The sequence below is a fragment of the Oryx dammah genome, unplaced genomic scaffold, assembly GCF_014754425.2.
Source record: "Oryx dammah isolate SB20612 unplaced genomic scaffold, SCBI_Odam_1.1 HiC_scaffold_10, whole genome shotgun sequence".
NCBI classification, from domain to species: domain Eukaryota; kingdom Metazoa; phylum Chordata; class Mammalia; order Artiodactyla; family Bovidae; genus Oryx; species Oryx dammah.
The window spans coordinates 23,863,957-23,878,585 of NW_024070194.1; the positions used below are offsets into that span (position 1 = coordinate 23,863,957).

General features: G+C 42.1%; 1 protein-coding gene across 1 annotated transcript in view; it reads left to right on the forward strand.

Moving 5' to 3' along the window:
• Window positions 1-497: 497 nt before the first annotated feature.
• Window positions 498-14,629, forward strand: part of RTF2 (replication termination factor 2) — a 43,702-nt gene continuing 29,570 nt past the window's right edge. Inside the window, exons 1-4 of the mRNA XM_040248638.1 lie at window positions 498-855; window positions 5,218-5,312; window positions 6,455-6,548; window positions 8,298-8,437. Of these exons, the coding sequence (XP_040104572.1) occupies window positions 787-855; window positions 5,218-5,312; window positions 6,455-6,548; window positions 8,298-8,437 (398 nt within the window). The 5' untranslated portion in view covers window positions 498-786. The remainder of the gene's footprint in view (window positions 856-5,217; window positions 5,313-6,454; window positions 6,549-8,297; window positions 8,438-14,629) is intronic.

A 14,629-nucleotide genomic window follows, 5' to 3' on the forward strand; every position in this document is an offset into this window, starting at 1 on the left:
GCCACTGAGGAATCTTTCAATTTAAAAAAAAAAAAAATTTAGCCTGGGCTTCAGGATGCTGTGAATTAAATATATACATGTACAAACTGTGTGAACTATTTCATGTATATACAATATGCATGGCAGTACCAGAAAGTTTAAGGCCGTATAGAATCTCACTCCCGCACAATCTCAGTTAACATCACTTCTTTGTTGTGAGTGCTTCGATCACGGCCGACGCCCAGTAAAAAGATACGTTCTCAGACACATAAACGTTAACTGAAATGATGGATCCATCCTTATTCATCGCTAATTGCACTTATAAAACTCAGTCTTTTCCTCCACGCGGTCCCAGTCTAGGGATGTCTGCCCAGTCAGAAAGGCTGGGGTGGGATGGGGCCCAAAAACACGCTGCTACTCCTGAGTCGTCCCCACCCGCGCCGCCCCCGGACCCCGCCCCCGAAGGGTGGAAGAACGGTTAGGCGGCTGCAGCAGGAATCCCACGTCCACCGGAAAGAGGAAGGGACTGGCTGCAGCCTGAGAGTGGGAGAACTCTCTGCGCACTCCTTGCACCAAGACCCAGCCTTCGCTTTGCAGCTGCCGCCGCTGCGGGACCACGCCCAGCGTCTAGCGACGCTCTCCATAGCAACCAAGACTGGGCACAAGCCCCGCCCCGCCCCGCCCCGCCCCTTCGCGTGGAGACTGGCGTATTGCGTCATTGCGGCGCGCCGGAAGTGAGTCCAACAGTCGCCGGGGACTCCGGAAGTTGCTGCTGTAGGTGGTTGCTCTGGAGTCTGTTGGCTTGCGATGGGTTGCGACGGAGGAACAATCCCTAAGAGGCATGAACTGGTGAAGGGGCCGAAGAAGGTTGAGAAGGTGAGTTATGTGGACCCAGTGGGGCCTGGGGGTGGTGCGGGCTGCGAACGCTCGCAGGAAGCGAAGGGAGGTGGGAGGAGGAGTTAACGGGTTTCCGCATACAACCGGGCTTATTTATCCCTTTCAGAGAACTCAAAATTAACCACAGTGTTAATAAGGGACCTTTATTGACTGCAGGCTGTTGCCATTCATCCGACAGTACGCATAATATAGGGTGTCTCATGTAATTTTCAAAACAGCCTTAAGGGTATATACTTTCAGAAGCCTCACTTTGAGACTTGGAAATTGAGGCTCAGGAGGAGAAAGTTGCAAAGCTAGTAAGTGACAGAACCAGGATTTGAAGTTTGTCTGCTGCTAGTAACAATGATACAAATGGTCGCTGTTTATTGAGTTCTGTACACACTAACATCGTTTTCTCAGTGAAGTCTTCTCAAACCGTTACCTTTGAGGTCAGGGCCTCCACTTAAGAAGTAACCACCGTGTACACTGCGTTCAAGTTGATTATTGTTGGTCTCAAAGGGTGATTGGGCTTCTCAGTTGGTAAAGAATCCGCCTGCAGTGCAGGAGACCGCGGAGAAGAAATAGGCTGCTGCTAAGTCGCTTCACTCGTGTCCGACTCTGTGCGACCCCATAGACGGCAGCCCGCCAGGCTCCCCCGTCCCTGGGATTCTCCAGGCAAGAATACTGGAGTGGGTTGCCATTTCCTTCTCCAATGCATGAAAGTGAAAAGTGAAAGTGAAGTCGCTCAGTCGTGTCCGACTCTGTGCGACCCCATGGACGGCAGCCCACCAGGCTCCTCCGTCTATGGGATTTTCCAGGCAAGAGTACTGGAGTGGGGTGCCATTGCCTTCTCCTACCCACTCCGTATTCTTGGGCTTCCCTTGTGGCTCAGCTGGTAAAGAATCCGCCTGCAATACAGGAGACCTGGGTTCCGATCCCTGGGTTGGGAATATCCCCTGGAGAAAGGAAAGGCTACTGAAAATTTCCCAGTGTTCTGACCTGGAGAATTCCATGGACTGTATAGTCCATGGGGTTGCAAAGAGTGGGACAGGACTGAACGACTTTAACTTTCAGAGGGTGGTAAGCTCCTGGGGGCTGAGGCTGCACCTTTTCCCCCTCCTCAGCACTATAAATAGGGTAGATAAACACGTGATTGAATAATCCATAATTCTCACCAATGATTGAGCAAATTATGTATTATAATTTCCCTGCTTTTGTTGTTGTTCAGTCGCTAAGTCGTAAGCTACTAACAGGGAAATTGAGTCAGTAACACCACCAAGATCACACAACTGTTAGGTAATGAAACCAGGATTCCCATCCAGTTATTCAGGATTTCAGAGTTAGCACCAGTGATTACTTTTTAATAATAGAAGGTGTTTACCTAATATTAATATAAGTGACTGCCATACTGGGTGGTCAGTATGAGTCTCCAATCAGTAGCCAGAGAAGTCTTTTTTTTTTTTTAAGTAAATTCCATGTATCACTACTGTATTTAAATCACTGCTGTATTTAAACCCCTCCAGTCATTTCCCATTGTATTCAGAAAAAAAGTCCCACAAGACCCTGTGTGATCAAACAGGATGTGATCTGTTTACCTCCTCTTCTGCCCTTCTCCAGTTCTTTTATTCTGTTCCAGCTCATAGGCCTTGTTCCTCAACCTGGAGTATAATTTCCTCAACCTGATGTGTTCTTCACTGAGACAATCATATCATTTGGTGTTTTTTTTTTTTTTTAAAACATCAGTTAATTCTTTACTGAAATGTCATCCCAGCCCACTGTAGCCAAAATACATCTCTCTTCTGATCGCTCTATCCTCTTCTGCTGCCTTACTTTATTGTGCTTAGCACTATTCTTTGTCTATTTCTTATGTGGACAGGGGTCATGTATGTGTCACTTTTGAGACCCCTGTGATGTGTCTGCCACACAGTCAACTCCCAACAAATGTATATAGAATTTGAGAGTGAGTGAACACCCAAGGTGATGGCGTTTGCCCTTCTGTTCACAGCTGAGTGTACAGAGATTAATGCTGGGTAGCTACCACTTGTGTGAGCGAGCTTTTACCCAAATAGTATTTAGCTCGGTTTTGTTGCCTTGAGCCCAGAACTGAAGAGGAGTAGCTTATTGACAGGCTTGGCTAAGAATAGATGTCAGAAGGGGAAAAAAGAAGAAAGGGTGATCTGAAACAACTAGAGTACCCAGGCAGGGTGGATTTTTATTATCCTTATTCACTCAACAGATACATATTAAGTGCTTATGACATATACCATTCTAGGCTCTGGGGTTATAGCAGTGAACAGAGTCTAGCCCTTGTAGAGCTTGCATTTCAGATAGGTATATAATAACATTTTTCGATCACATACAGTATGTTTTATTTGGCCCAAGACAGTCCTCAGGTTTAAGACTTTGGGTGGACCAAATTTTAAATTGGGAAGGAGTAATTCCTTCCCTGTCCCCAACTCTCCCAGGTGGTTTTTTTGAAGCAGTGAAGGACTGTGGTGTGAAGCAGGGGTGGGGAATCTAGAAAATAGATCCTAAACTTGCCTAATGTAGCTTTTTAAATCTACAAAAGGTATAGTATATCAGCTTCACTGCTGACAAGTCTCTCTCAGGGCTCTTCTACAGTGTGGCTGATGATAAGAGCTATTTAAGATGCTGAAATGTGGCTGTTGGATCTTGGGACTGAATAGGACATTTGCAGTAGTGTGGTGGGGTTTTCGTTGTTTGTGTGTTTGGTTTTGTTTTAAACTGTAGAGGGGAAGGACACATTTATCTAGATTAACAGATACTAACTACTATACATAAAATCAGGATGAGATGGTTGGATGGCATCATCCACTCAATGGACATGAGTTTGAGCCAACTCTGGGAGATAGTGAAGGACAGGGAAGCTTGGTGTGCTGCAGTCCATGGGGTCACAAAGAGTCGGATGTGACTGAGCGACTGAACAACAAATACATAAAATAAATAAGCAACAAGGATTTACTGTATAGCACAAATAATTAAATCTAATATCTTGTAACAGCCTATAATTGAACATAATCTGCAAAAACCTCAAATAACTATGCTGTACATCTGAAACTAACAAAATATTGTAAATAAACTATACTTCAATAAAAATAAATAATATAGAAGTTATACAAAATAATAGAAATGTAATAGAGAGTAGCGATTAAATGGTCTTTAGAGCCCACCTGCCTGACTTTTTATCTTCGCTCCTCTGCTTGAGTGTGTGACCTTGACACGCAATTTAACTTCTTGGTACCTCAGTTTCCTCAACTACAAAGATAAGAATCCTAACTCATAAGTTTTTATGAGGGCTAAAAGATGCTGAAGCTGAAGCTCCAATACTTTGGCCACCTGATACAAAGAACTGACTCATTGGAAAAGACCCTCATGCTGGGAAGGATTGAGGGCAAGGAAGAGAAGGGGACGACAGAGGATGAGATGGTTGGATGGCATCACCGACTCGAATGTGAGTTTGAGCAGGCTCCAGGAGCTGATGAACAGGGAAGCCTGTCGTGCTACAACCCATGGGGTTGCAAAGACTCAGACACGACTGAGCAACTGAACTGAAAAGACTAAGTCACAGAAACTGTCTAGCACAGTACCTGGCACACAGTAAACCCTTAAATAGTTCCTGCAAAAATTAAATTTGAGGGAATTTAAATTCTTTATTTTTTTCTTCCTTTTTTTCCCCCAAGTGTGCCATCTTGTTACATTATTCAGCTTTGACATTTTAGGAACAGTAAAGAGTGGGACATGGGATATTTAATAGGTGGAAATATCATTTGAGGGCTTTGGAGGGTCTCAGATCTGAATCTTTAGAGTGTGGATAATGACTTGATATGCCTTGTAATGAGTACTCTGCAAAAAAACATTTCTGTTAAATGGATGATTTTTGTAAGGAATTATACAGTCTTTGTGCTGAACTTCTTTTTTTTTGTTTTTGTTTTTAATGCCTGTCTTCTCAATTCTTTGCCCTTAAATTCTGCTACAACTTTGGAGCTCTTCCCCCTGTTAGAAGTCAACCTGTACTGCTTGTTTTTTTCTGCATGAGCTTCCTAGTTTACTATTAGGATATAAATATTAATATTTATATGTAATTGACATAAGCCATTTAATGACTTGATGTAAACTGTTTCTTTGTACACATCATATAGAGAGAGGCCTTTATTTGACATACTATTAATTACTTGTGACTTTTTAAATCCCAGCTTCATGTGTCAGTAATTTGATTTAAAAAACAAAAATCATCACAGCGTGGTATTCCTGAATAAGCCTTTATATGTAGAATTCTGTGGAGCGTGTGTCTTTCAGAGGAGAAAATTAACTGAAAGGATTTTTTTTTTTTTCTCTTCTCAGGTCGACAAGGATGCTGAATTAGTGGCCCAGTGGAACTACTGTACTCTAAGTCAGGAAATACTAAGACGACCAATAGTTGCCTGTGAACTTGGCAGGTATAGTTCCTTCACTTAATGGAGATGAGTTTTTATTACATGGTGTTAAAAAGAATTTTAACATGTAAATGCAGTTCTTTATTCATCAGATGTGAGTAATTGCAAACAAATTTGTGAAGCCTGGTTTGTCATTCCCTGTCTCAGAGCACTTTTCTGTTTTTCTGCACTTTTCTGTTCAGTTTGATTTGTTTAATCCGTGGGTTGAAAACTCAGGGTCCGATAGGAGGGAGCTGAGTTACAAACAGACATGCATGGACCCATGTGGGATCTGCAGGGCATGGTGAGGACTGGGTGAACTGGAGAGTTCGTGTTCCCTGGTGTTCCAGTGGTTAAGACTTGTTCTCACTGCTGAGGGCCCAGGTTCAGTTCCTGATTGGGGAACTAAGATCCCACAGGCTGCATAGCAAAAAAATAATAATAATAAAATAAAAGGCAGCTGCTATTCAATTCCAGCTTGTTGTTACATTTGAAGAAGGTAGACTGATTCCAAAACATTTGATTTTTTTTTTCTCCAGGAAAAGTTGAAAATGTGTATTTTTTAAAAAAATAATTTTATTTATTTATTTATTTATGACTATGCTGGATCTTTGTTGCTGAGCAGGCTTTTCTCTGGTTCCAGTGACAAGCACCTCACCGTGGTGGCTTCTCTTGTTGTGGCACAAGACTCTAGGGTGCTCAAGCTTCTGTGTTTGTGGCACAGGGCTCAGTAGTTGTGGTTCCCAGGACCCAGAGCACAGGCTCAATAGATGTGGCACACTGGCTTAGTTGTCCCTCGGCAGGTGGGATCTTCCTGGATCGGGGATTGAACCTGTGTCTTCCGCACTGACAGTCAGATTCTTTACCACTGAACCACCAGGGAAGCCTGAAAATGTTTTATGTTAAATTTCCCAGTTAAAAAAATCTTGGTTTGGGTCACACTCAGTCCTCTGACTGCCAGTCTACATAGCCCTTGATTTAAACTGGTTTCTTTCTTTGTATGCTTTGGAAGTGGTTGAGACAGGATTAAATTTACTTTTTTAGGAGTGCAGGGACATTTCTGTTATCAGATGTGAACGACTTTAGATTGTACTGAGTTTAGTCTTCTTCCCTTGGATGAAGGTTGATTGTTGCCAGAATGTCTTGACTGATCTTTATTGTTGCAGACTCTACAACAAAGATGCAGTCATTGAGTTTTTACTGGACAAATCTTCCGAAAAGGCTGTTGGGAAGGCAGCCTCTCACATTAAAAGCATTAAGGTAAGACAGGTGATTCTGAAGTGCTCTGGGGGTCTCAGTGGTTAAGGTTTATTGTATGGAATTCATGTATGTTTTAGACTGAACTTGGAAATTGGAATTCCAGTCCCATCCACCCATCTAATAAAGGTGTGACTTAGGACACATCACTTAAAGTTCAAGCCAGAAGTCCCCACACCTGTACTTACTGGATTATAAATCTTTGGTGACTTAATATGTGTGAAAGAGCTTCAGAAACTCTCAGTGTGCTGTATAAATGTTAACAGGCATAATTTTTGAAGTTAAAACTCAGCTACTTGAGTTTTTTTATTTAGAAGACACTTTTATACAATTAGAGATTTTTATAGATAGATCACTTTTCAGTCGTTGTGGTTATCTCCTGCTGATTAGATGTTCTGATTGACACATTTCTATCACAGAAGTGGAAAAACAAGTTTTTTAGTAAAGGAACTTTGTTGAGAAGACAAAATCTTTCAAATCTGGTCAGTGGGAGAAAAATCAAAAAAGTAGTGAAGAAAGTGAGAACTGCAAAGCTTGTCAGACACTTCATCTCACTGTGTGTGACTTCATCTCACTGTGTGTGACATGGTGAGGCCTCATGGCTTGTCAGAGGGTTGCTTAAATCAGAGCCAGAGCCCCTGACTCCCAGGCTGAGGCTTTGAGTTTTTTCCTTTTTTTCTTCCTCCTCTTTCTTTTTTAAGATTTTAGCCTATTACTATAATAGGCATTTTGTTTGAGTTTTGGGGGGTAATTAAAGGATACAGTGATTTGGAATAGTTCATTTCAGACAAATTAGTAATTCTGAGTTGTGGCTGATGGTCATGCTGTGGAGATATCCATGTTGATTTTTGTCATCATTTCCTTGAGAAGAAAATTCATTTCTCAAAAACCCACAGTAGCAGAATTACCTTATCTCAAAAATGTGATGACCACTGAAATTAACTTATACAAGTCTATACTTAAAATATGTAATGTATGTGGTTGAACTTTTAATGCAAAATTTTTTTCTAAGAACTCATAACTATAAAGATAGAAGGATTCAAATAAAACAATGCAAAAGTTATTATTACTATAATTAATAGTCCACAAATACTCTGAGCAAAGAACCTAATAAGCACACACCAGCTTTCAAGCAAGAAGTTGTTTGTGTGGTAGCTTTGCTTTGGACATGCTCAGCTGCTCCCTGGAGTGTTGAAATCAAATTGGTACAGTTAATTATGAAGAAATGCTTCAGATGCTAAAGTGAGGCTGTTAAGTCATTCCTTGTAAAATTGAATTTTGAAAACCCAAATAACTCGGTCTTGGAGTATGACAGTAATCCCCAGCTGATAGCCTGCCTTGGACTTATTAGACCGTGGCCTCACAGATTTTACTGTCTCTTCAGCTATTAAATTAACATGGCAGGTCAGTAATATGAACAGCCTGACTGAGGCTTCATTAGTCAGGAAAGAAGGTGTTCCTTTCCAGAGGATACTAATATGAAGCTTTCTTCTCTTAGTGGGATAAATTTTCATGTCCAAAGTTCCTTTGCCTTCTTTAGCAAAATGCTTGTAAAATAGAAATTAATAACTTGCTAGACAGTACATTTAAAAAATCTTGTTTTCTATCACAACTTATGGTTTAATTTCATTTCTGTGTTAATTGATGCAAAAGAAAAGTAGAAAAAGAGGTTTGGATGGGAAGGGACTAGAACAGTAATTAAGGCTAAGGATGATCCATTTGTCAAAGGAATTGTTGCTGTTTTTTTCACAGAATGTGACAGAACTGAGGCTCTTTGACAACCCTGCCTGGGAAGGTGATAAAGGAAACACGAAAGGCGACAAGCATGATGACCTCCAGCAGGCGCGTTTCATCTGCCCTGTTGTGGGCTTGGAGATGAACGGCCGACACAGGTAGGTGGTTGATGTGGACAGGTGATGTGGACGCTGGGTAAGTGATCCCAGGGCTGTTACGTATGCTGTAGCTTCATAATCACACTGGTTTCTCTAAGGTGTCTTTTGGTTAGGGAAGTGCTCCAGCTAATCTGGAGTGTTCTGGCACATCTGTACATGGCCATCTAAGAGACATATGTACATTGTATGTGGAAAACTACACCAGAGGAACCAACTACCCAGCTCTGAAATGAAATAACCTAAGGCTTAATGGGTTTGTGGAGAAGGAAAACTTAAGTCCCAATGATCTTCTACTTTTAAAGATTATATTCTTCAGATAGTCTGAATGGAAATTGTTTAGGCCTCTCTTAAAGTTTACGTTTAGTGGTGACCTTGTGAGTACGTCAAGGCTGTATATTGTCACCCTGCTTATTTACTTATATGTAGAGTACATCATAAGAAATGCTGGGCTGGAGGAAGCACAAGCTGGAATCAAGATTGCTGGGAGAAATATCAATAACCTCAGATATGCAGATGCCACCACCCTTATGGCAGAAAGTGAAGAAGAACTAAAGAGCCTCTTGATGAAAGTGAAAGAGGAGAGTGAAAATGTTGGCTTAAAGCTCAACATTCAGAAAACTAAGGTCATGGCGTCCGGTCCCATCACTTCATTGCAAATAGATGGGGAAACAGTGGCCCTCTTTATTTTTCTGGCCTCCAAAATCACTGAAGATAGTGATTGCAGCAATGAAATTAAACGATGCTTACTCCTTGGAAGAAAAGTTATGACCAACCTAGATAGCATATTAAGCAGCAGAGACATTACTTTGCCAACAAAGGTCCGTCTAATCAAGGCTATGGTTTTTCCAGTAGTCATGTATGGATGTGAGAGTTGGACCGTGAAGAAAGCTGAGTGCCGAAGAATTGATGCTTTTGAACTGTGGTGTTGGAGAAGACTCTTGAGAGTCCCTTGTACTGCAGGGAGATCCAACCAGTCCATCCTAAAGGAGATCAGTCCTGGGTGTTCTTTGGAAGGACTGATGCTAAAGCTGAAACTCCAATACTTTGGCCACCTGATGCAAAGAGCAGACTCATTGGAAAAGACCCTGATGCTGTGAATGATTGGGGGCAGGAGGAGAAGGGGACGAGAGAGGATGAGATGGTTGGATGGCATCACCGACTCAATGGACATGGGTTTGGGTGGACTCCGGGAGTTGGTGATGGACAGGGAGGCCTGGCGTGCTGTGATTCATGGGGTCGCAAAGAGTCGGACATGACTGAGCGACTGAACTGAACTGAACTGAGGTGATGGGTATGTTAACAAGCTTGATTGCAAGGATTATCTTAACAGTTTATACATACAGCAGGTCATCAAGTTGTACACAAATATATAGAATTTCTGTTTGTCAGTTATACCTAAATCTGAAAAAAAGAAAAATGAATAAAATGAAAGGCTAAACTCCATGAGAGATATTCTGAGGAATGAGACTTGTCACTAACCTTGTTCTGTGTGTGTTGTGTACGTACACAGTATTTTGAGATGAAGTTCATAACATCAAATTGATCATTTTAAGGTGTATGTTTCAGTGGCATCTAGTATTGATCCAGTCAGAGTGTTGTGCAGCTCTCACCTCTATCTAGTTCAAAAACCCCCTACCCATTAAGGAGTCCCTCCCCATTCCTCCCCCCGCCCCCACAGAATTATACACTATGTGACCTTTTATATCTGACTTCCCACTTCTTTTTAAGGAAACCATGGTTCACCTCAAAAGAGGAACTTAGCAGAAACAGTCTCAGCTCCGGGGTCTTGAGCAGGGGTTACCTGCAGTACATTGCTCCGATTGTGGTTTCCCCTAGATTTTCTTTTCAGTTGTTAGTTAATCTCTTCTCCTTTTTCTCTTCTCAGTTCATTGAGCTTTGCCTGTTTTGGCTTTGCCCTGGTGCTATTTGTAGGACCTCCACACTAGAAAATTGATTTGGGGGTTAGTTTGTATATTTAATATACAAAACGAAGCAGGTCAAAGGCTAATAGTTTTGCTAAGGGAACGCAAAGACCCTCTTCCAACAACACGAGAAGACTACACATGGGCATCACCAGATGGTCAATACCAAAATCAGATTGATTATATTTTTTGCAACCAAAGATAGAGAAGCTGTATACCATCAGCAAAAACAAGACCAGGAGCTGACTGTGGCTCAGATCATCAACTCCTTACTGCCAAATTCAGACTTAAATTGAAGAAAGTAGGGAAAACCACTAGACTTTCAGGTATGACCTAAATCAAATCCCTTACGATTTTACAGTGGAAGTGAGAAATAGATTCAAGGGATTCAATCTGATAGACAGAGTGCCTGAAGACCTATGGACGGATATTCGTGCCGTTGTACAGGAGGCAGTGATCGAGATCACCCCCAAGAAAAAGAAATGCAAAAAGGCAAAATGGTTGTCTAAGGAGGCCTTAAAATAGCTGTGAAAAGAAGAGAAGCGAAAGGCAAAGGAGAAAAGGAAAGATATATCCATTTGAATGCAGAGTTCCAAAGACAAGCAAGGAGAGACAAGAAAGCCTTCCTCAGTGATCAGTGCAAAGAAATAGAGGAAAACAATAGAATGGGAAAGACTAGAGATCTCTTCAAGAAAATTAGAGATATCAAGGGAACATTTCATGCAAAGATGGGCACAATAAAGGAAAGCAATGGTGTGGACCTAACAGAAGCAGAAGATATTAAGAAGAGGTGGCAAGAATATACGGAAGAGCTATATAAAAAAGATCTTCATGACCAGATAACCACGATGGTATGATCACTCACCTAGAGCCAGACGTCCTGGAATGTTAAGTCAAGTGGGCCTTAGGAAGCATCGCTACAAACAAAGCTAGTGGAGGCGATGGAATTCCAGTGGAGCTATTTCAAATCCTGAAAGATGATGCTGTGGAAGTGCTGCACTCAATATGCCAGCAAATTTGCAAAACTCAGCAGTGGCCACAGGACTGGAAAAGGTCAGTTTTCATTGCAGTCCCAAAGAAAGGCAATGCCAAAGAATGCTCAAACTGCCACACAGTTGCACTCATCTCACATGCTAGCAAAGTAATGCTCAAAATTCTCCAAGCTACGCTTCAACAGTATGTGAACCATGAATTTCCAGATGTTCAAGCTGGTTTTAGAAAAGGCAGAGGAACCAGTGATCAAATGGCCAACATCCGCTGGATCATCAAAAAAGCAACAGAGTTCCAGAAAAACATCTACTTCCGTTTATTGACTATGCCAAAGCCTTTGACTGTATGGATCACAACAAACCGTGGAAAATTCTGGAAGAGATGGGAATACCAGACCACCTGACCTGCCTCTTGAGAAATCTGTATGCAGGTCAGGAAGCAACAGTTAGAACTGGACATGGAACAACAGACTGGTTCCAAATAGGGAAAGGAGGACGTCAAGGCTGTATATTGTCACTCTACTTGTTTAACTTATATGCAGAGTACATCATGAGAAACGTTGGACTGGATGAACCACAAGCTGGAATCAAGATTGCTGGGAGAAATATCAATAATCTCAGATATGCAGATGACACCACCCTTATGGCAGAAAATGAAGAACTAAAGAGCCTCTTGATGTAAGTGAAAGAGGAGAGTGAAAAAGTTGTCTTAAAGCTCAACATTCAGAAAACTAAGGTAATGGCATCTGGTTCCATCACTTCATGCAAATAGATGGGGAAACAGTCGAAACAGTGACAGACTTTATTTTGGGGGCCTCCAAAATCACTGCAGATGGTGATTGCAGCCATGAAATTAAAAGACGCTTACTCCTTGAAAGGAAAGTTATGACCAACCTAGATAGCATATTGAAAAGCAGAGACATTACTTTGCCAACAAAAGTCCATCTAATCAAAGCTATGGTTTTTCCAGTGGTCACGTATGGATGTGAGAGTTGGACTATAAAGAAATCTGAGCACTGAAGAATTGATGCTTTTGAACTGTGGTGTTGGAGAAGACTCTTGAGAGTCCCTTGGACTGCAAGGAGATCCAATGAGTCCATCCTTGAGGAATCAGTCCTGAATATTCATTGGAAGGACTGCTGCTGAAGCTGAAACTCCAATACTGATGCGAAAAACTGACTCATTTGGAAAGACCCTGATGCTGGGAAAGATTGAAGGTGGGAGGAGAAGGGGATGATAGAGGATGAGATGGGTAGATGGCATCACTGACTCGATGGACATGAGTTTGAGCAAGCTCTGGGAGTTGGTGATGGACAGGGAAGCCTGACGTGCTGCAGTCTATGGGGTCACAGAGAGTCAGACAGAACTGAGTGACTGAACTGAACACTTGATTCCATAGGGAATGTTTCTGTAGGAGAAATTCAGAAGAGTGATGCTTTATCCAGTGCTGCCACTTGTCCTCCTGAAATGCTGTAGTGTGTCACACACACACACCCACAAATGTGCCTGTTTCCCCAGACAGTTTCCAGCTGGTCACCTTCACACTTTCATTACTGCCTGATCGGTAAAACAGTATGTGTCTTTGTTTGAAATGCATTTGTGTAATTAATAGATGGAGGTTCAGTTCAGTTCAGTTGCTCAGTCGTGTCAGTTCAGTTGCTCAGTAGTGTCCGACACTTTGCGACCCCATGAATCACAGCACGCCAGGCCTCCCTGTCCATCACCAACTCCCGGAGTTCACTCAAACTCATGTGCATCGAGTCGGTGATGCCATCCAACCATCTCATCCTCGGTCGTCCCCTTCTCCTCCTGCCCCCAATCCCTCCCAGCATCAGAGTCTTTTCCAATGAGTCAACTCTTCGCATCAGGTGGCCTAAGTATTGGAGTTTCAGCTTTAGCATCAGTCCTTCCAAAGAACACCCAGAACTGATCTCCTTTAGGATGGACTGGTTGGATCTCCTTGTAGTACAAGGGACTCTCAAGAGTCTTTGACACCACAGTTCAAAAGCATCAGTTATTCGGCACTCAGCTTTCTTCACAGTCCAACTCTCACATCCGTACATGACTACTGGAAAAACCATAGCCTTGACTAGACGGACCTTTGTTGGCAAAGTAATGTCTCTGCTTCTTAATATGCTATCTAGGTTGGTCATAACTTTCCTTCCAAGGAGAAAGCATCATTTAATTTCATTGCTGCAATCACCATCTTCAGTGATTTTGGAGCCCAGAAAAATAAAGTCAGCCAGTTTCCCCATCTATTTCCCATGAAGTGATGGGACCAGATGCCGTGCTCTTAGTTTTCTGAATGTTGAGCTTTAAGCCAACTTTTTCACTCTCCTCTTTCACTTTCACCAAGAGGCTTTTTAGTTCTTCTTCACTTTCTGCCATAAGGGTGGTGGCATCTGCATATCTGAGGTTATTGATATTTCTCCCGTCAATCTTGATTCCAGCTTGTGCTTCTTCCAGCCCAAGGTTTCTCATGATGTACTCTGCGTATAAGTTAAATAAGCAGGGTGATACTATACAGCCTTGACGTATTCCTTTTCCTATTTGGAACCAGTCTGTTGTTCCATGTCCAGTTCTAACTGTTGCTACCTGACCTGCATATAGGTTTCTCAAGAGGGAGGTCAAGTGGTCTGGTATTCCCATCTCTTGAAGAATTTTCCACAGTTTATTGTGATCTGCACAGTCAAAGGCTTTGGCATAGTCAATAAAGCAGAAATAGATGTTTTTCTGGAACTCTCTTGTTTTATCAATGATCCAGCGGATGTTGGCAATTTGATCTCTGGTTCCTCTGCCTATTCTAAAACCAGTTTGAACAGCTGGAAGTTCACGGTTCATGTATTGCTGAAATCTGGCTTGGAGAATTTTGAGCATTACTTTGCTAGCATGTGAGATGAGTGCAAGTGTGTGGTAGTTTGAGCATTCTTTGGCATTGCCTTTCTTTGGGATTGCAATGAAAACTGACCCTTTCCAGTCCTGTGGCCACTGCTGAGTTTTGCAAATTTGCTGGCATATTGAGTGCAGCACTTTCACAGCATCATCTTTCAGGATTTGAAATAGCTCAACTGGAATTCCATCACCTCCACTAGATTTGTTCGTAGTGATGCTTCCTAAGGCCCACTTGACTTCACATTCCAGGATGTCTGGCTCTAGGTTAGTAATCACACCATCGTGATTATCTTGGTCATGAAGATCTTTTTTGTACAGTTCTGTATATTCTTGCCACCTCTTCTTAATAGCTTCTGCTTCTTTTAGGTCCATACCATTTCTGTCCTTTA